The sequence below is a fragment of the Chrysemys picta genome, chromosome 3 (assembly GCF_011386835.1).
Source record: "Chrysemys picta bellii isolate R12L10 chromosome 3, ASM1138683v2, whole genome shotgun sequence".
Lineage (NCBI taxonomy): Eukaryota > Metazoa > Chordata > Testudines > Emydidae > Chrysemys > Chrysemys picta.
This window is the reverse complement of record NC_088793.1, coordinates 23,873,364-23,893,932: the sequence shown is the minus strand read 5'-3', so window position 1 is coordinate 23,893,932 and position 20,569 is coordinate 23,873,364. Positions and strand designations below refer to the sequence as shown.

The 20,569-nt window shown below is 45.0% G+C and overlaps 1 protein-coding gene across 2 annotated transcripts; it reads left to right on the top strand.

Annotated features, from left to right (window-relative positions):
- Positions 1-3,217: 3,217 nt before the first annotated feature.
- On the top strand, positions 3,218-20,100 carry GDF7 (growth differentiation factor 7). Of its 2 annotated transcripts, XR_010599382.1 has the most exons (3): positions 3,218-3,659; positions 7,852-9,170; positions 19,522-20,100. XR_010599382.1 is itself a non-coding variant. In XM_065587603.1 (2 exons), exons 1-2 carry the CDS (start codon positions 3,236-3,238, stop codon positions 8,772-8,774), a joined length of 1,347 nt encoding a protein of 448 aa, XP_065443675.1. In that variant the 5' UTR covers positions 3,218-3,235; the 3' UTR covers positions 8,775-20,100. The 2 variants fall into 2 exon arrangements, 1 of the variants encoding a protein (XP_065443675.1); XM_065587603.1 differs by having other exon boundaries at positions 7,852-20,100.
- Positions 20,101-20,569: the final 469 nt, after the last annotated feature.

Here is a 20,569-nt window from a genome sequence, read left to right as displayed (position 1 = left end):
TTAAAGTCTGTGGCTCCTTGGTTACAGTAACGTGGCAGCAACACAACAAGGCAGATGATGCAAGTTACTCAGTGGCAGTGAGTGCGGGTTAATATTGTTTCTGTTTTAACCCCGAGACTTCAAACGGATTAGAAACATCCTCTCCCCCCTTCTCTTTTTTTTTTTTTTAAAGACACATCAGTTAAGTGGGTTTGGCTGCGTGCGGGTTTTGTACGGTGGCTCTTTTCTGACAAACGGTGGGTTCTCATGCAGTTCTAACGTGAATCCTTCCAGCAATTAGACAGCCTCTGACGTGGATCCTTAGAACTTCGCTACATCAGGCGGTGGGAACCGTTGAATGGGGAGGTGGGTGGCGTGTTACCGGCATGAATGGAGCAAAAGCGCTAAATTCCCACACGTGGTAAGTCCGGCTCCCTCACCGTGGGGCTGAAAGGACAAGGAGCAGCTTTGTCCCCTCGGAAGTAGGTCCCTTAGAACTAGCTGGGCGCCCTCTGCAGCCCAGGGAGCAAAAGGAGAGAGGAGGACCCTGCCTCCTGGAGGAGAGGGATTGTCTCTGGACCCAGGAGAGAAATAATCCCTTAGACTAAATGACTGGAGCTGTGATCCCTGCTTTCCTTCTATTAGAAACGCGTCCTGGGGGGGGGGGGGGTCCCACCTCCCCAAACTCCGACACAGCGCGATTTGTCTGCCTGGCCCTCTGACCTCTAGGCTCTCTCTGTGCGAGGTTAGGCGTGTGATTCGCACGTCGGGAGGGGCTGAGCTCCGCCCCCCCGCTGCCCAGCCAAGGCAGGCGCACTACTGCGGGCTGGCGAGCGAGCGCACGGGAAGGTGGGAGGTGGAATCTCACCGAAAGCCAGAAGCGCTGGGATAATGAAACACCTTGGGAGGCGGAAAGCATGTGCGCGGCTGGGCGCCGGCAGGCACCCGGGGGTTGCACTCAGAGGAGGGGCTTGGATTTAAACGAGCTTCCCCTGGCACCCCGGGCCACCCAAAACACCGATCGCTCAGCTCAGCCTCCAACCTACTGCTGGGGAGACAGTACACTCCGAAGTTACTCCGGGACGGGTTCCTCCGTGTGTGTATGAAATGCACATTGTTCTAACATAGTGAATGCCCGCAAATGTCGTTGCCACCTTCCTGAGCTGAGCCAGGAGCATTTTAATACATCGCAATATTTTAGCAGTGAGCCCCCTCCCCCCAAAAAATAATCTTCTCCCTCCACCGACACACAATCCTCTTGACGTTATGGAAGAGCCGTTACAATCCTCTTGGCAGATCCAGAAACACTGAACCAAAACTATGTACTGCTCTAAGGCATTTCTGTTCTGTTGGTCTGGACAAAGAACACCCTGGCATTGCAAGAGGCGGGCACATCCTCACCGAACTCCGCAGAGCTGGAGACCTCGAGAGAGATGGATGGGGGGTGAGGGGGGGCACTTTCCCCTGACTTCCAAATCAAGCGTTTATCCTGACTTTGTAAATTACAGTAAGACAAAGTATAACAAACCAAGGGGGAGGGGGAGACATAAAGCTTTCGATCCATACCCCAGAGAGATTATGCCAACCAATGAAGGATGTTGACAGATGCTTTTTAAAGTGACCTTTCGCTTTTGAAACCGCTGCAGTCCCATTATAATAAGTATCTCAGAGAAGAAAAACAGTTAACCAAGTCTCTTCCCCCCCCCACCCTTCGGACTATTATTCTCAGTGGCTGCTGAATTACACAGCGAGCGATGCAGAGAGCAATGCAGAACGAGAGTAGTGTATAAATAGTCCCGTTTTAAGGAGATTTTGTACTTTACTTAGCATGGACTATAATTTCATCAGGAGGTTGTCACTGGGACTGTTTCTGTTGCATCATGCTACTTGTAAGTACAGAACAAATCTAGCTGCCTGACATAAAACTTTGCTTTTAATATAGTGACAAAGCACCTGTAATCTTTTTTCTAAATCCTAAATACTTTAGTGACAAATGCTCTTGATAAATGGTTGTTTGGGGGGAGAAAAGTGTTTGGTTTGGCTAAACACCTACATTCCTTAAATAAATCATTGCAGCGCTTGTTTTTGTATTTGTTGAGAAATCGCAACAGACATAACCAGAAAGCCGCTGAAGAAAACTTGAAATAACATCCTAGTAAATATCGCAGTTTGTTATTTTAATCGGGATCCAAGGAAACATCTGAATTTTACCAAGGAAACCCTCGGTACAAGGAAAAACATTCACACTCATGCAGACTTAAGTTTTGTTTTGCTTTATTTTTGTCTTTCAAGAAAGAATTATAAACGAAGATAAACTATCTCCACTTTAAATAATCACAGCCTCTACTTTGCATTTGGGCTAGTTTCAAGTCTCACGCTAAATGAAAACGGCGAGATGCTTCTTTAATGACCCCCTTCTCCTGTTGTTTAACGTGCTTTCTAAAAAACTGTACAATCTCCAATATGAGTAAAAATAAAAATAAATGAATTACACTATGTTGCAATGCAGCAGTCTCTCCTCATTCTGTATTTAGAGCACCGCTGTGCTCTACTTTTCAATTTGTAAAAAGTATATTATTGTCAAGAGTTTCTGCTACTTTATTTCATATTCTTTCATAGGCTGGGTTTTTAAATAGGACATTTCTAACTTCTCTTCTAAACACTCAGCCTGTTTGCTGCTATTAGAACAGTTCTATCTCCAGTTATATTGTCTTATTTAAAAAATCAGGATTAAAGTAGAAAAGAAAAAATAAGAAACCACTTTAAAAGCACGATTTATAAATCAAATAAATACTATTTTTCTGCCACCCTTGGTTAATATGTGTCACCCTTTGGGGAAACATGGTTTTCTCCAGATCCTGGGTGAAACCCCTTCTTCACATTTCTGTTCATTTCACAGTCCTCTCTCCGAAATTTCGGTATCTGACTAGTTTTAAGGATTAATGCCAACTGTGAAAAAAAATTGCCTACCTGGAAACAAAACATTAGCATTCGTGCAAAGCCCGGGGCATAACAGAGTCGCGGTATTTCCGACGGATTCCAAAGGAAAAGGGGGGGGGGGAAGGGCAGGAATTTGAAAAGAAAAATAAATGATTACATGTTTGGGTCTCCCTTTTGGCGTTTGCCAATATACTGTGGGGCAGCAGGGTGGGCGGTAGGAGAGCTGGAAGGTGTGTGTTGGGGGGGGCGCTAACCCCAGAGAGCTCGGCAGGGGGCGCTGTGCAGGGGCTAAGGATCTCACTCGCTGATTAACACAATGTTAAAAAGCAACCGGGGAGTTTCCAAAGCCATCAAAGCCCCTGCACAACGCTCTCCTCGCCGAGCGGAGCCCACTGACAGCATGGATCTGAGGGCGGCTGCGGCCCTTTGCCTGTGGGTGCTGAGCGCCTGCCGCCCCCGGGACGGGCTGGAGGCGGCTGCGGTGAGGGGCTCGCCAGGAGCCGGCAGCCCAGGGCCACTTGCACTCGCCTCTGCCTCCTCCTCGCAGGGGAGGCTCCCGAGGCAGAGGGAGGCTGGACGCCGCGGCGGAGGGGCTCTGCGGAACGGCACGGTGGTGCCCCACCAGTATATGGTGTCCCTCTACCGGAGCCTGTCCGCCCCCGAGCCGCCGGGGGCAGCCGCCAGCAGCGGCGGGAGCCGCGCCGATACGATCACGGGCTTCGCGGACCTGGCGGCCGGAGGTGAGTCGTGGAGGAACAGCTGGAGCAGCCGCGCAGGCACCTGTGCGCTTGGCCCGGGCAGAGGCAGGGTCCCTGGGGGAGGGAGGGAGCGGGGCGGGCTCCCCTGGCCCGGGGCCGCTCCTCTGCTCACCAAGCAAGCGAATGAAACTCAGGGTGTGCGCAGTGGGGCATCTGGGGTCTCACAGAAGAGGGGAGGGCAAGGGACGTGGCTGTGTCAAACCATGGAACGGGTTAATCCACATATCATTTAATCCGGAGCCTTGTAGTCCTAATCTAACATCTGGAGCTAATCTCGAGCTCTCCGTTCCTAATCTAATAGATCGAGCTAATCCTGAGATCTCTGTTCCTAATCTAACAGCTCGAGCTACTCCCCAGCTCTCTGCTCCTAATCTAATAGATCGAGCTAATCCCGAGATCTCTCATCCTAGTCTAATAGCGCGCGCTAATCCCAAAATATCTGCTCCTAATATGAGCGATCTAATAGCATCCTGATCTGCCTTATCCTAATCTAATAGATTTATGTAATCCAATCTATCTCATCCTAGTCTAACGGATGTATCTGCCTGCCTAGATCTGTTTCCTTTCACGCTTTATTTCCAAGGCAAGGTGTTTCAAACACAACCCCCAGAATAACTAGCACGGCTATTTAAACAGCTTTTGAAACGAAAATATTTTTTCCGGGTTTCCTGTGTCCCACCGATTGCCCCCCACCTCCACCCTCATACTCTGGATGGGTGTGTGAAGAGAAACTCAATCCTCCCTCCTCTCCCCCAATCCACCCACTGCCCCACTTTCCCAGATCATCAGTGTAAACCGGCGAGTGGACATGGCTTCTAGAGGGAAGGGACCGTGCCGTGTCGCGGGGTGGGCACACGGAAGGGCCGCTGACGCGCTGCCAGCCTGGGAAGGAGAGTGGGAAAGCTGCAGGCTGGCCGACTTCTGGGCTGGAGGAGGCAGGTGTGCCGGAGAAAGAGGCGGAGGCAGAAAGGAGAGGCGTCAAAGATCCCGGGGGGCCCTGTCGTGCTGCTCCCCTTCTGGGAGGAAGGTGGGGGGCCGCGGGAGGAGGGGAGTAAAAGGGAGCACAGTCTCCTCTCCTCCGGGCTGTGCGGGGAAAGGGCCCAGGGTCTCCCAGACCCCACCGTGGCTAGCCAAGGAGGAAACTAGGGAGGCGCACACTGCTCCCATCCCATCCCACCCCGAGACTGACCTGCTACCCAGCTCCAGCCACGGCCTTCCCGAGTGGGACACCTCCTCCAGCACCGTGCACAGCCACAGACCTCTCAGCGCATTCCGCAGCGACTCGCCCCGCTTTGCGATCGCTTGGGGCTGGCGCTCAGGCAGCCCCGGTGTGCGGGTGTCTGCCCCCCTTTCTCTCCAGCGGGCGCCCAGTTGGCCCGTGGGTGAGTATCTGGCTGGTTTTTGCTCTTTCCCCTTAATTATTAATTATTCTTATTCTTACTGGCATCTGATTCCAGGCGAGCTCGGAAAGGCAGGGACCTCCGCAGACCTTTGAGTTGCTGGGTTTGGTGCATTTGTCATCTGGCTTGTGTTAATCTCCGCTGCGGTCATCGCAGCGGAGATGGAGACAAATGTAACTCATTGAAGCTGGAAAGGCAAGCCGTTTGAATCGTCATGCCCTGGGCAGTGGCATAGGGGTGGTGCCGGGGGAGCCGGGGCAGAGCCTGGGTCCTCCTTAACGAGAGCACCAGCATGGCTGGGGACTGAAATCGACAAGTCACAACCGATTGCAATCGGTGATGCTTCGGGCTCGAACGAGCAGCTCCCTGTTTGCACCGAGGAAACGCAAGTTGATCGCCAAATGCCCTTTAGAAAGCGTTGTCAAATGGTCTCTGTTCGCCCCAAACGGCAGTACAGTTTTTGTCCCGGTATATTACACGCGAATCTATTGAGCTGGTGTGGGCGCCATGAACCCCGAGTAGGGCAGCTAAACGCCTTCCACTTCCCATAAAAATGAGAGCGCTTTCATTTTTATTTATGATGTAACGAAATTACAGTTTTGACTGGTCTAGGAAGTTTGAAACGGACAAGCTGGGCTGTAAAAATAGATTTAGATCAGGATGAAAGTTTGTATATAGAGAGATTAAAAATCGTGGCAAGTTAAAGCGCTCAACGCCGCAAAACTCTAAAGATAGCTCCGGGATTGCTGCCTGGGGTTAGTTGGTATCTAGCAAATGCAATTTTCCCTAATGAAGACAGATCTGCTGGAGGGTGACTGTCAAATGAAAACTGTCAAATGAAAGAAGCTACATCGCTCGAATTACAGTCCTAAGGAGGAGAGTCAATGGCCAAATTAAAACACCTGGTTTTATTCTGACATACAGGTTATTTTAGTTACGTTATATTCTGATATAAAGATACAAAACTGTACAACTCTAGATTCTGAGGTGGCCACGTCTCCTTAGGGAAGCCTGAAATGTACACATTAGCTCCTGTTGAATAGTAATCAGGATGTGTATCTATTATTATTTATTACTGGACAAGACAGTGTCATTGATTTCCCATTGCTATTGTCGTGAGTTCTGCTTGGGGGGAAAAAAGACACAATCCGGTATATTATATAAATAAAATATAACAATATTAATATAATCTTGAATATTATTTAACATGAACTAAAATACGCATTTTAGGCTTCCCTAGCTATAGGACCAGAAGGCACTTGAATACGCATAAATAGACATCCCTGGTTTTGTATCTGTTTCGGTAAAATCATTGGGAGGTTTTGCTTAAAAATAAATGTCCCGTTCTGTTCTTAATTATTGATCAATTATTATTATTGAAATACGTATGTCAATAGGCTATGCCGCGCTATCAGCTTTTAAACGGAAATCAGGATTTCTACTTAAAACCCGATGGCTCAACCTTTTGAAACACTCAGCGATCGTGCTTAAATGAATAATCCGTCCCCGTATCTCGCGCAACAAAGACCCCTTAAGCCTCCGATCTGATATTTATCGAGCAAACTTTTCTGCAGCTCAGCCGTTGTGTGAGCGCAAATCGCTTAATGCTGAGGAAAGTCTGCACAGTATCTGGGAGTTTCAGAGCAAAACGAAACCAGATGAGCTCTTCAAAGAGATCTCCTTATCTGCCTCTCGCAGGAATTTTAAATCTGTTTTAAAAATGACGACGAGAAAAAAATACTATATCAGAGAACGCACCAAAATGGGTTGATTTCCCTCTTTGGAGAAAAGAACCAGGGGTTCTCCTCCTCTTCAATGGTGAATCAAAGCAACACTAATTCTGTCCGCTACCAGAGACAATGGCTTTCGACTCAATCGGCCTCAGTTTAAGAGACGATATAAATGTGCAAATACTTCACACAATTAGCCTCGTTGCTAGGACAATATTCACTTCCCCAGCAAGTGGCTGCTGTCTGAGGCGAGGTTCAGAACTTGCAACATTTGAGGATCGGATTTCTAGTTAGGGGGGAAAAAAGCTCTTAGGGGTTCACAGCCATCTCCTTCTTTTTCTCTCCCTTCCTTTTAATTTTGTTTTCTTCACATCTAGCTCCTTTAATTACTCCCAGTAAATATTCAAGTATGGCTTGGAACAGGAGTTTGGGTTTCAATCTGACTCACAAGGGATTCCATTCACACGCACAAAATTCAAGTTATATCCTTTTTTCTAGCGAGCTAGCTAGATATGAGTCAAATTGCCCTGACAGATTTCAAAATGTTTAACTTGGCATGGGGGGGGGGGAGGGGGGAGAGAGAGAGAGAAACTAAATCCTTGAGAACCTGCTAAATGGGAATCGAATTACAGATTGTGGCTTTCGCTCCAGGCTTTTTATGGGGATTGCAGCGCCTGTTCGTTTCACAGCCAGTGTCCCACTTGCGAGGCAAGGCTGCCGGGGGCTCCCCCGGGGCTCTGCAGCGCCCGGGAAGCCGGGTAGATTGTTAAGCACGTTCTCAAAAAAATCCACCCTCGCGCAAGGACTCCGCGATCGCGGAAGCGCTGGAAAGCAGCCGCGCGGAAGGAACACACAAACCCTCCTTTGAAAGCAGGCGGCTCCATCCACCCCGTGCCCAGCCGGGATGGCCATTGCAGCAGCGAGGGGTCGTTAGCCTGCCCCATTTCCCTGGCAGGCCCTTGCTGGAGCTAACACCCGCTGTAATCCAGAATCTCTCTCCCTCCCTAGCCCTGTCTCAGTTTGCCTTTGCTTTCTCTCTTCCAGCTGACTCCCCGACAGAGGCCGGCCAGACGTACCTCTTCGATGTCTCCAGCCTGCCGGAGACGGACGAGGTGGTGGGCGCTGAGCTCCGGATCCTCCGAAAGCCCCCCGCGAACCGGAGTTTAGCCCTGTCCAGAGAGGGAGCCCTCCACCACCTGCTGCTCTCCGCCTGCCCCAGCGCAGACGGGCCGCCCCGGCTGTGGGACTCCCGGGCTGCAGACATTCTCGACTCGGGCTCGCCCCGCTGGGAGGTGTTTGACGTGTGGGAAGCCATGAGGGACTGGCGAGAGAAACCCGGCTCGGGCCAGCGAATGTGCTTCCTTCTGAGGATCGTGTCGGATCAGTCCGGGAGGCCTCTGCCCCCTGGGCAGCTGGGCTTCAGCAAGCCCCAGCCCCAGCCCCACGAGAGAGCCCTCCTGGTGGCTTTTTCGCACAGCAAGAGGAAGGAGAATCTCTTCAAGGAGATCAGGGATCAGGTGAAAGCCCTGGGCGGCCCCCCGTTCTTGGAGCCCCCCGATCCTGGCCAGGAAACGCCCTCTAAACCCAGGAGGAGGCGCAGGACCACAATCGCCGCCCGGGCTGGGGGGAGAGGGCAGGGCAAGAAGGCAAAGACACGGTGCAGCAGGAAGGCCCTGCATGTTAATTTCAAGGAGCTGGGCTGGGATGACTGGATAATCGCCCCTCTGGATTACGAGGCGTACCATTGCGAGGGGATCTGCGATTTCCCCTTGAGGTCCCACCTGGAGCCTACCAACCACGCCATCATCCAGACGCTGATGAACTCCATGGACCCCGAGTCCACTCCTCCCAGCTGCTGCGTGCCTTCCAAACTCAGCCCCATCAGCATCCTCTACATAGACTCCGGAAACAACGTGGTTTACAAACAATACGAGGACATGGTGGTCGAAACATGTGGCTGCAGGTAGCAATTTCTGCAGCCCCGTTATCCCAGCAGCCAGCCCTATTTTATATATATATATATTTGGTGTGTACCTGTAACGGAGGATGAATTACAGTCCTCCTGAAGACGCACGGTCTGCTGTGTCTAACACTCTGCATACAATATCTAACGTGCATGGAAAAGACGGGACATTGGAAGCAGGATCATTGCCTGGGTGCTACTGGCTGTGCCCAGACACAGTATATTTGCATCCCAACTTGATCCTAAATATTGTGCAGAAACATCACACAAATGGGCACTTTAAAAGGGGGGAAAAATCCGTGACTGTTTTTCCTGGAATTACAATCAAGCTCGAATATACTTACCCACACATTTGCTGTCCCGCCCAGTCTAGAAGGTCAGCTGAGGAGAATCCGTTATGGTAATAATACAGGCTCGCTCTCTTTCTTTCTTGTTGAAACTGCCCCAGCGTCTGTTCACGTTGCTTGTTGACATTAGGTTTTGACACTTCTCTGTTGACACAAACTACAGTTTTTGCCCCCCCCCATTAAAAATAAAATAAATTAATTAATGGAGATATCCTATCTCCTAGAACTAGAAGGGACCTTGAAAGGTCATCAAGTCCAGCCCCCTGCCTTCACTAGCAGGACCAAGTACTGATTTTGCCCCAGATCTCTAAGTGGCCCCCTCAAGGATTGAACTCATAACCCTGGGTTTAGCAGACTAGTACTCAAACCGCTGAGCTATGCCTCCCCACACCATTTTATTATACCAACAGTCCAGGCCCAGCCCCCCCCCATGGTCTGCTTTGTTTAGTCAGTGTGAATTTAAACTCCATTCTTCAAGATTTTGTAACATGGCTGTACGAATTTACCTTGGGAAAAAGGAGCGCCAGTTCTTACTTGTTTTTATAAAAAACATTTTTCTATATACTCTGTTATTAGGGTTAAATCATTTTAACCCCCGCACTGCACTGTATGACCACCAATGTACAATGTCTCTTGTACAAGTGATAATATGGAGTCACTCCATGGAAGTGGATGGAGTACCTCCAGATTTTCACCCATTTAAATGAGAGCAGATTTTGGTCCCAAGTATCTGTCATATGGTGCTATAGAATGGAGAAATGCTAGTAGTACTTTGCTCTCACTCCAGTGTACACCAGGAGTAACTTAATGGAGTTAAACTGGTGTAAAGTTGATGTAAGTGATAGGTGAATCATGCCCATGCATCTTACTGACCTATTCAAACAATGATGCAGGTGAGGTGAAACTGACACAAGTGTTATGAATGTAAAAGAAATATACATTGACTGCCTAGATGCTTTCTATGATCTCTTAAAATTGCAACAATTTCCAAACTATGTAACTTTGCAAATGATTTGTCCGCAATGGGACAAAACTTACCCAGGCTCTTCAATTTAAATGGGGCTACTCACATCAGTAAGCACCTTTTTGCCATTATACTATTCATTCTCAATTATGTGCTGAATAGTGGACACATAATCAGGAACAAAAATGACAAATTGCCAAGGTGCCCCTGAAGAATTTTAACTATTGAGAATCTGCTTGTTGGGTTAAGGGGATAGAAACTAGACATCAGGCCGCATCCTGCTGCCCTTTTGCAGGCAAAGCTCTCATTAAGCTTCAATCATATCTTGACTTTATAGGGCACTGGTAGGGCTAAAGATAAATTCCCAGGGTTTGATTCTGGTTTTACATTTGTGTAAATTACACGTGTTGAAAAAATTGGAGAGGATTCAGAAAAAAGCTACAAGAATGATTCAAGGTTTGGAAAGCCTCCCTTAAGACTCTCACTGTAAGAGCTCAATCTATTTAGTTCATTCAAGAGAAACTGAAGAAGTAACTTCATCATGGGCTACAAGTACCTATCAGGGGAAGAGATTTCCCAAAGGAGAAGGCTCTTTAAACTAGCAGAAAAAGGCACAATGATCTCCAATGAAGCTAGACAAATGCAGACTAGAAAGAAGGTGCAAATTTTTAACAGTAAAGGTAATTAACCATTGGAACAATTTACCGAGTGAAGTGATGGTTTCTACAAGTATTTAAATCAAGATTGAATATCTTTCTAAAAATCTGCTATAACTCAGAAGGTATGGGCTCGTTGGAGATATTAGTGTATGCTGTTCTATGGTCTCTTATACAGGAATTCTGACTAGATTATCATAATGGTTCCTTAACATATATGAATCTATGAAACTCCATTCACTTTAATGAGTTGCTTCTGATTGACACCAATATGAGTGCACAACTGGGGCCAAAGACTTAAAAAAACTGTTTTTAATTCTTTTGACAGAATTAAAACAAATGAATGGATCCTGGAGTTCCTCAGAGAAAATCCAACCATTTAATTAGGCCTTTTGTTTTTCTAGCCAATGACTCAGGGGCCAAAAAGCACTTGAGTGAAACATTCACTAATATTTACACTCTGATCATAAAAGGTGAACAGTTTGCTTGTGGCTACATATAGGTTTGTAGAAGACTTAAACCACAGCCTAATCCTCCCCTCCCCCTATATATAGTTAAATAGAAGCGCTTTGTACTACTCCAAAGTAATGTAAGCAACCCAGGACCTGAATAGCACTTACGGTCTTAAGTCTGAGATACTCATGCCTCAATGAATGGGCAGAAATGGACACCATGGACCTGACATTGGCCTCTATTACATCTATGCAAAAGAGGGCGGCAGTTGGCCACAAATTCTGGATTTCTTAGCTCTGTTGGCTGAGATTAGAATCTTATTTGCACATCTTCGTGGCAATTTAATAGGTCTTTGAGAAAATATGATATGTTTTCTAGTACTAGCTAAAATATTGCCAAATTAATACCAATGCCTGGTAGCTACAGTAGTTTGCTTTTGTAGGAGTTAAATCAATGTCGTTACTATATGTGGGTTTAAGTGGCAAAGTTTGGGTCTAGATCTGAAACCAAACTTTCCCAAAGCTCAGGGGTGTTTGGATCTGATTTGATTTGTGCTATTGTAGAGAGACGGAGTAACCTCAAAGAACTAGATTGGGATCCAAACTATTTCAAAGTTCAGAAGAGTTTGGATCTTTGGTTTGGGGTCAGTTCTAATTATAACAAGTACCCTGAGAGGACAATACAGTTACAGAGAATAAACTAGGCAATATTAATAATAACAAAACAGACTCTGGGCTAGATCCTCAGCTGGTATAAATTTGCAGGGGGGAGGGATAGCTTAGTGGTTCGAGCATTGGCCTGCTAAACCCAGGGTTGTGAGTTCAACCCTTAAGGGGGGGCATTTAGGGAACTGGGGTAAAAATCTGTCTGGGGATTGGTCCTGCTTTGAGCAGGGGGTTGGACTAGATGACCTCCTGAGGTGCCTTCCAACCCTGACATTCTATGTATAGATCTGTCATTACATCACCTGAGGGTCTGGTCCTTTAAGTCTGCAAAGCTAAGATTCAATGGGGCAAATTCTGCTCCATGTAAATCTAGTTTAACTCCATTGACTTCAATGGAGTTACTCTGTATTTACACCAGTATAACTAACAAAGGACAATTTGGCTCCAGACATCAGAATGAATGTAAATACATGCTAAGTATGGCATATTCTTACAGTGGGATTACTTCAAGACACAGAGGTTAACAGTGTAAAGGAAGACTTGACTTCTTGCCAGTGGTGTGTGGTGTGTTTTTTTCTATTTTGGATGTCATGATTTTTTCAGCTGGACCTGATTCTCAGTGGCTTGAGGCTTGTAAATAAGACTAGCCAGGTGACATGAATTTCATGAGGATAAGCCACAGCAAGTGCTCCAGTAAAGGTTAGCTGGAGAGTTCATAGGTTTGTTTCAAGTTTCAGTGTTATTAAGGATAAAAGTTAGAAGTTATTAAAAGCAAGGAGGCTGACATGAACTTCTCTGAAGCAATTTGTTCTGGAAATATCATGTAGTTTACAATGTTGCTGAGACTTTTAAGTGCCTAATTTTTCAAACGCTACTGGCTGCTTGATATTTTTTCCCACTGCTCAAACACCCCCCCACCCCCAGTCCTCTATTTTCCAAAAATATTAGTGGTGGCAGATCAAAGCTGGTTCAAACCTAGCTGAGCTCTATATACAGATACAGGAAGTCATTGTCATCTGATGGCTACCTTGTCAAAGAAGTTGGTAGCCTCTAACCAATTTCTAAACAGACAAAGGCCACTGCCAGAAGTGACATTAATTGACATTTCCTGTTGGCAAGGTAAGAATAGGCCCTGGAAACTGAACTCACTTCTCAATACTAGAGATGGTCCCTCCAGAACAAGGTTAGACACTATGCGACAAGTGTAGAAAAATCTAAGGATATTGCTACACTGCACACTAAGACTGGGTCTGTGGGGCTTGGGCTTGAGGACTTAGTATTTCCAAGCCCATGCTTGAGCATCCACACTGTATTATAAACCCGGGTTTACAATTGCTGGACTTAGGTCTCACAGCCATGCTTGCACATCCGTACTGAACTACTCAGACCCTCTGACTCGGGTCTGTGGCTTGACCTGTGTCCACACTGCAAAATGGTAGGATTTGGACTTGAGTCACAGTGGGACTTGGGCTCTGCTGACCCGAGCTGGACTGATTTGTGTATGAACAGAAGGAGGGCTTGGGCTCAAACCTGAGTCAAAGCCCAGGGTTACTGTGCAGTGTAGACATATCCTAAAATAGACTGACATGCATTGGCAGGACAGCGTAGTGAAAACCTGCATTGTTCTGCCCGTAGTGAATACTTTGCCTACTCTGTGGATAAACAGTAAAATTTAGTCTCTTTCATCTTTCATGATCACTACATTTAAAAAAATGGGGTGAGTTTAAGGCACAGTGAGAGAGGCTGTGATGATATCCATTGTTCGTTTATATTAGAACCAGTCACCAATCGGCTGTCTGTGGCTGCCTTTCTGTTAGGTAGATGCATTTGGTTTTAGACAGAGAAAACTACAGCTGCACATCCTTCAGAAAGAAAGATTTTCTGTCTTCTTTTTTGCCTGCAAAATGTTATGAGAATTTCATGGGAATAGCAATCACTGGGCAAAAAAAAAGTGGGGAGCAAAAACACATTTATCTTTTTATTTGAAAGTGTTGCTGCTCTGGAAGAATCCAATTCCCCTTGACTTTCTGCAGCATCAGAAGAGCTTTCAGTGTGTTTTGGCAACAAGAAATTTATTGTTGTATTCCTCACTGAAGGCCAGGACTTGATCTGTTCATTAAGATGAGATCTGCAAAAATGCTCATGTTCTAAGCATGGAGGAAGAAAAGAGAGTCAATCTTTTTGTTCAGTGGGCTAGAGGTGGTTCTCTGTTGTACCGGAGTAAATCCTGAGTGACTTCACTGCAGGTAATGGTATTACTCTGGATTGGCACCTGACCTATTTTGCACAGGGTAATTATTTCTGTTCTCAGCAGGAATATCAGTTATTGCAACACAGAGGTGTAAAGAAAGAGTGAAATTACAGTAAGATCTGCAAGTACATGAGGCCACAGCTCCTTGTGACTGTTCTCCATACGTTTGCTCTAAAGATGCAGGATTTAACCACCAAGGGTGAAATCCTGGCTCTATTGAAGTCAATTGCAAAACTCTCACTGACTTTGAGGGATCCAGGATTTCACCTTTGGGGCCTAATATTGCTTTCACTCACATGAATAAGCCAGGATGAACTCCATTGCAGTTAACCAGCAAAAGACGAGTGTAAGTGAGATAGAAATCAGGTCTTTGGGGTCAAATGTATCCCAGGTGTAAGTCCAGAAAGAAGGCAGGGAAGGCGGAAATAAGATAAAGTGGAGCTGGGATACATTTTGTGTGTATAACCACACTACTGTCTTCTAGTAGAAGGAGCGTTGCTCAGCATTATTCCTGTAGATGCCGATTTTGGAGCCAAAGGTCATGAGTTCTGTTCTCTTAGTTCACCTGTTTGCAATCTGTTGCCAACCGTCTCTGTGTGTAGAACAACATCACTCTAAAGCAGCTGCAAAATACTGGAAGTAGCCAGGGAAAATCTGCTGATCGCTTCTGGAAAATGGGGCCCTAAACCCCATTTTATCCCCAGAGCCCCAACAATCCTTCCCGGGCAATATTTGAAGATAAAATGACATGCCCGTGCTGATCCTGCCCCCATCACTCTAAAGTGGTGGGTGAAATTCCCCTGATGCAGAGAGACTGCACACGGCCTCTGTGTCACTTATGTCCCACCCAAGTCCTGAGGTTTCCATTTCCTCAGGCCTTTAGTGGGACTTAAATACTGTACGGCCTGGCTTCCACCAATGTTTATAGCTACTACAGCTAACGACATACATCAAGGCAAGCTGTGTGCTAGGAAGAATCACTCTCTATGGTACTGATGTGGTCCTTATCACTGTAGTCTCTGAGCATCTCACAGTCATTAATGTATTTATTCTCCCAATACCCCTGATAGGGCAGTGATATTATCCCCATTGTACAGGTGGAGAACTGGTGCACAGAGAGAGACTAAATGCCTTGCCCAAGGTCACGGAGGAAGTCTGTGGCAGAGCCAGGAATTGAAACCATGTCTCCCAAGTCCGAGGCCAATTCGCTAACCACTGGTCCTCTCATTTTCCTTTTAATCAAAGCCATAACAATAACATTTGAAGTAATAAAAACAGTCAACTAAGAATGTCTTTTTGATCAGATACTTCTTGCCTGGGCTAACTTTTTGGGCACGTCTAAGCATTATAAATAGGATAGTGGAGTATGAACATGAACAAATGTGAATTCAGTAGGTTTAGAGTGATTTCAATGGATAATTACAGGTTCTCCATCTGCAGTGTTTATACAACCTTTCCAATAAAAAAGCCACAGTTTCCATGCAGAGAATATTCTACAGCAGGGTTTATTTGACCTTCAGCACTGTTTTTATCTGCAGGATATAATTACAGCTAAGTTAGAAATATTAAGCATTTGAAAAGAACTGTGTATTTACAATTTGTTGGCTCCATTCTCCCCTCCATGGGATATAATTCACAAAGGCAAGAGGAAACTTGCAAATTGTTACCATTTGATTTGGAGGCACTAATGCTCGAATTCAGGGAAGCCTCTGCTTTCAGGAAAATGCAGATGCATGTGCCTAACTTTAAGCACATCGAAACCAATGGCACTTAAGCATATGCTTAAGTACATTCCTGAATGGGGTCCGAAAACCTCAAGAGTATTGTTGTGTACACAGGCACATGTGTTCTATGGAATGGCAGGGTAGGGATAGTTGAAGGCAAAATGGGTTTGTGCCAAAGTTAACTTGCTAATCATTATGATGTCTAAGCTGATTACTGGCAAAAATCACTTTTTCCAGAACGTTTAAACCTTTTTTCTTCCCCTCACAGATTTTTTTTAAATGTTCTTAAAGAACCAAGACTATAATAAAAACTTTTTACGTGAAATAGAAAGACAAGCATAGAAGGAAAAGGTGTAATCACTGACATAGACTAAGAAAAATCTGTAGTGACAGCTTCTTATCTTACAGCAGTTTTACACTGATAGAGCTGTATGGACTTCAGTGAAATTATGCCTAGTTGACAGCGGGGTAAGTGGATCAGATTCAGGCCCAAAATGTATTCTTTGGCTAGCTGTATGATGCCTGGAATTCTCTTAATGACCAGAACCAGAAATGGACAGATGCACAATAATAACAAAACACAGAGGCTATGGCTACATCACAGAGCTTACAGCGGAGCAGCTGCAGCACTGCTAGTACAGATGCTCTAAGCCGATGGGAGAAAGCTCTTCTGTCGACCTAATTACTCCAGCCCCCGCGAGTGGCAGTAGCTACGTCCACACTGGCGCTGAGGTCGGTGTAACTAACGTCGCTCAGGGGGGTGACTTATTCACACCTCTGAGTGACATAAGTTATACCGACATAAGTGGTAGTGTGTACATAGTCTAAGCTCCTCAAAGCCTGTCTAATACTGAAATGTGATATTGAGACAAAAATATTGTGGATATTTGCACACTAGCAGTTTGATTATGTCATTGTCTCTCTCTCTCCCCAGTGTTATTAAAAAGACAATTGGATAGTCTGTAATGTTCATATTTTGCTGTATTCTTCACTTTCACTTTCCAAAGCAAACAAATCATCTTTCCATTTACAGCTTTAGGCCCCAAGCCTGCAAGCTCTTGGGCACATGCTTAATTTTTGTACCTGAGTGATCCCACTGAAATCCTCATGCATAAAGTTTGGCACATGCATAAGTATTTGCAGGACGGAGACCTTACGGGAAATCAGAGATAAGGGGGTCTGATTCACCATTCTCTTGCTCCACTTGCATGCCATTTCATGGAGCTACAATTGGACTAACACCATGGTGAATCAGCCCTGAGAACTGATGTGATGAATTAGGGGTTGCTTCTCCCAGCTGAAGCTAATGGGAGTTTTACCATTGAGTTCAATAGAAGCAGGATCGGTTTCACACTTTCACGTGTAATATTGAAAGAGGTGAGGAATCTACCTTTCATTTAAAATCACTAAAATTCATACACAAAAGACCTAACTCCACTTCTAATATGCCTCCCTGACACAGGCATCATAAATGCTAATAGCTGTGGCATTGATGAAGGGTATGTACCTACTTTGGAGTGAGTCCATCTGGAAACATGGTGGCTTCCTGTTGTCCTTGTAGCCAGCACTGTAATAACAGTGGCTATTTTTTTATTTCCATAGGGGCAATGTGGCTGTGTTGAGGAGAAAAAAAGTCTGAGCAAAGGAGAAAACAATGACAATCTGAATACTGTACTGTTCACACCTCCCTGTTCTTCAAAATAGGGTCATGTTCCCCAGCTCCCACTAGCTACCCAAGGGTCTGAGCTGAAAGCCCATGGAAGGACTCCACTGGACTTCCATCGGCTTTGACTCAGTCCCCCAAAGGCCAAATATACCAAATTAGTCAATATCCCCATGACATTTGTATAACTGAGGTTGGAATGGGTTTAATTTTTTGCCTTGCAATAGTGCTAATAATGGCTGAGCGATGTAGAGCTAGATCCTCAACTGGTAACTTACACCAGTTGAAGATCTGACTCTTAATTTTTTTAAAGATCCAAAACAGGCAGACTTGCATAGGACATAGATCGCTTTGCATAACGTGCACTGACTTGTGCTTAGTAATGCACCATATTATGGATAAAAGAAATTGGATTCAGATTATGTGCCATAGAAAACATAAAACTGCTTAGGCTACAGTGTAACGTGTAACACACGTCAATCCTGTTATAATATACTAGGTTTTTATCAGTGATTTATTTGAAGAGAAGGAAGCTAAAACAATTCCTCCTGCCCCATTTCATTGGCTCTGAACAGTCAGTAACATCCTATCGGGGGGATATTTGTTTTCCCCCCTCCCTCCATGTATTTTTCCATAGTTTACATTATCATTCGCTAGTAATATGACATGCTCTGCATCTTGGGACCCTTGACAGCTGTTTCCTCTTCAGGTAAATCACTGGGGCCAGATCTTCAGCTGCTGTAGCCAGAGGGGTTCCCTTGACTTCAATGGAGCTATGCTGATTTACACCAGCAAAGCGTTTGGCCCAAAGGGTTGAATGGTCACCTTTTCAGTATTGGGGAATAAATAGAGATCTGTACAGTCACGCTGGCAGAGTGGAAAGGCAGAACTTGGCATTTTACAAAGCTTTGGGAGCGCTCAGCCATTATTAGAACTCGATGTTCTAATACTTAAAGACTATTTAGGGGTACTAGGGCTGATTTGCTCCTTACCTGCAGTGGTTTTCCACCAGTGTAAATTTATTTACTTTATTGGAGACAGGCCTGACTCAGACTGGTGCAAAGGAGATCAGAATCAGGCTCACAATTATACTGAAACTATGACCAGATGAAATAGGGTAGAAATTTGGGAATTAAAAATAGTATTGCAAATCTAGATGGTTTTTAAATAGTTTGGTTTTGAATGTTGTAAACCAAACCTTGATCTCAGTAATGGCCGAATGGCATTTCATTTTCAATGGTTTGGATTTGCGTCTTGTCTTTCTTCATCATTACTTTCTAGCATATTTTTATATTTTGGGGGCCTGATTTTTCAAGGCGTGGAAGGCTTCTCATAACCAAAGACAGAGGGTGGGTTAGAACTCACAGAGCATGCTAAACAGGAACACTATGACCCTGAGCAGCAAAGCACTTAAGCACATGCTTAACTTTGAGGCAATCTGATGTCAGTGGGATTTAAACGTGTTCTGAAAATTAATCATACGCTTAAGTGCTTTGCTGAATGGGGATGCTCTGCTGAATGGAAGCCAAAGTGCCTGATTCGGATCTGACATCAGTTGTACCCTGGTGTATCTCCATTAACTTCAGTGGGGTTACTCCTGATTTATACCAATGTAAGAACGATCAGAATCAGATCATGGGTTTAAATCCTGGCCCTACTGGGAGTTTTGCCATGAACTTCAAGAAAGCCTATATGCCCTATATGTTTGGAAAGTCAGGTGGGATTCTCCAATGCATCATTCGTTTTCTCCCTCTTAACTTAAAAAGAATAAAGACCAACATTTTCAAGCATACACTTAGGGCTGGGTTTATTCACAAGCCTTCCCCCATTTAACTACATCCGTCTCCTAAAACCAATTTAGCTATTTTTGGTGCGTGTCTGTGTGTGGACACTCTTATTTTGAAATAAAAGTGGCTGAAGTCTGTTAACAACTTCAGCTGAACATTTTGGGGCAAATTTCATGCTGTTACATATTTGAAATTCTGGACTTTTTCCCTGAGCAAGAATGTGATGCATTTTTTTTTGCAGAAAACACCCCTCCACCGGCTCCATATTTCTAATGACACCAAGAGAAATGTTCATCCGAGCCTGCTCCATTACTGAATTTACTATCATTGCAATTGCATTCTTTCAAGTAAGAACACAATATTCGCAGCAAAATAAGACTCTGTCTTGATCAGCCATAGCTTTATTTATGTGTTTTTCTCTGATTAAAGAAGGCCTAAAAAACAACCTGTGGGTCCTTGTTCCTGTATGTACCTCTTGTATAACCCCTTTTCTCTAAACAATATTTTCTCTCATATCCCTGTATATGCCTCCAAAACTATACATTCATTTTGCTCACCTTTTCCAGATCTATGTGATATGTTTCTACCGAAGATAGTTCTGTAACTGATGGTGTAAATGCATTGTGTGTATGTATTCTAAAGTTTAAATAGAATTGTACATATTGAACTGTAAATGAACTGTAAACAGCAATCTATATTTTCTTGAATATATTTTATAGCAGTATATATTTGTTAAATAAGCATTCTTGTATACTCTTCATTAACCTTTTTAATATTTTGTACAGCTAAGTTTATTAAATATTTTATGGATATGTTTTTCTGAAAAGTTTTCTTCCTTTTGAGGATTTGTGTGTGTTGAAAAATGGAGTACGTTTGGTTATGAACATCCTTCACTGGTCTAGTTGTATCGCTAAAGTGTCTGCACTTCCTGGTTTGTCTAGGATATTAAAAGCAAAAACAAATGCAATGTAAAATTAACTACTTTTTCCTTTCTAATCCAAACTCTGTTCTATATAAATGTGCAGAGCAACGAGGGTGTGTCACATCCCTGCTGTCTGGTCTGCAACTAATAACGGCCCACCTACTTTGGCTACTAGACAGGCAACTCGCAATTAATCAATAGAAGCTTCTCCCCTGACTTTAGTGGGAAGTGGCTCAGGGTCTAAAGGGATTACTCCTTTAGTTCAAACAGTAGATGGTTGTGCTGTGATGTTGAATGTCACCTGTTCAAACCCTGATGACCCACGTGAGGTGCTACACCCCACCTCTTACTCAGGGCAGATTGGAGA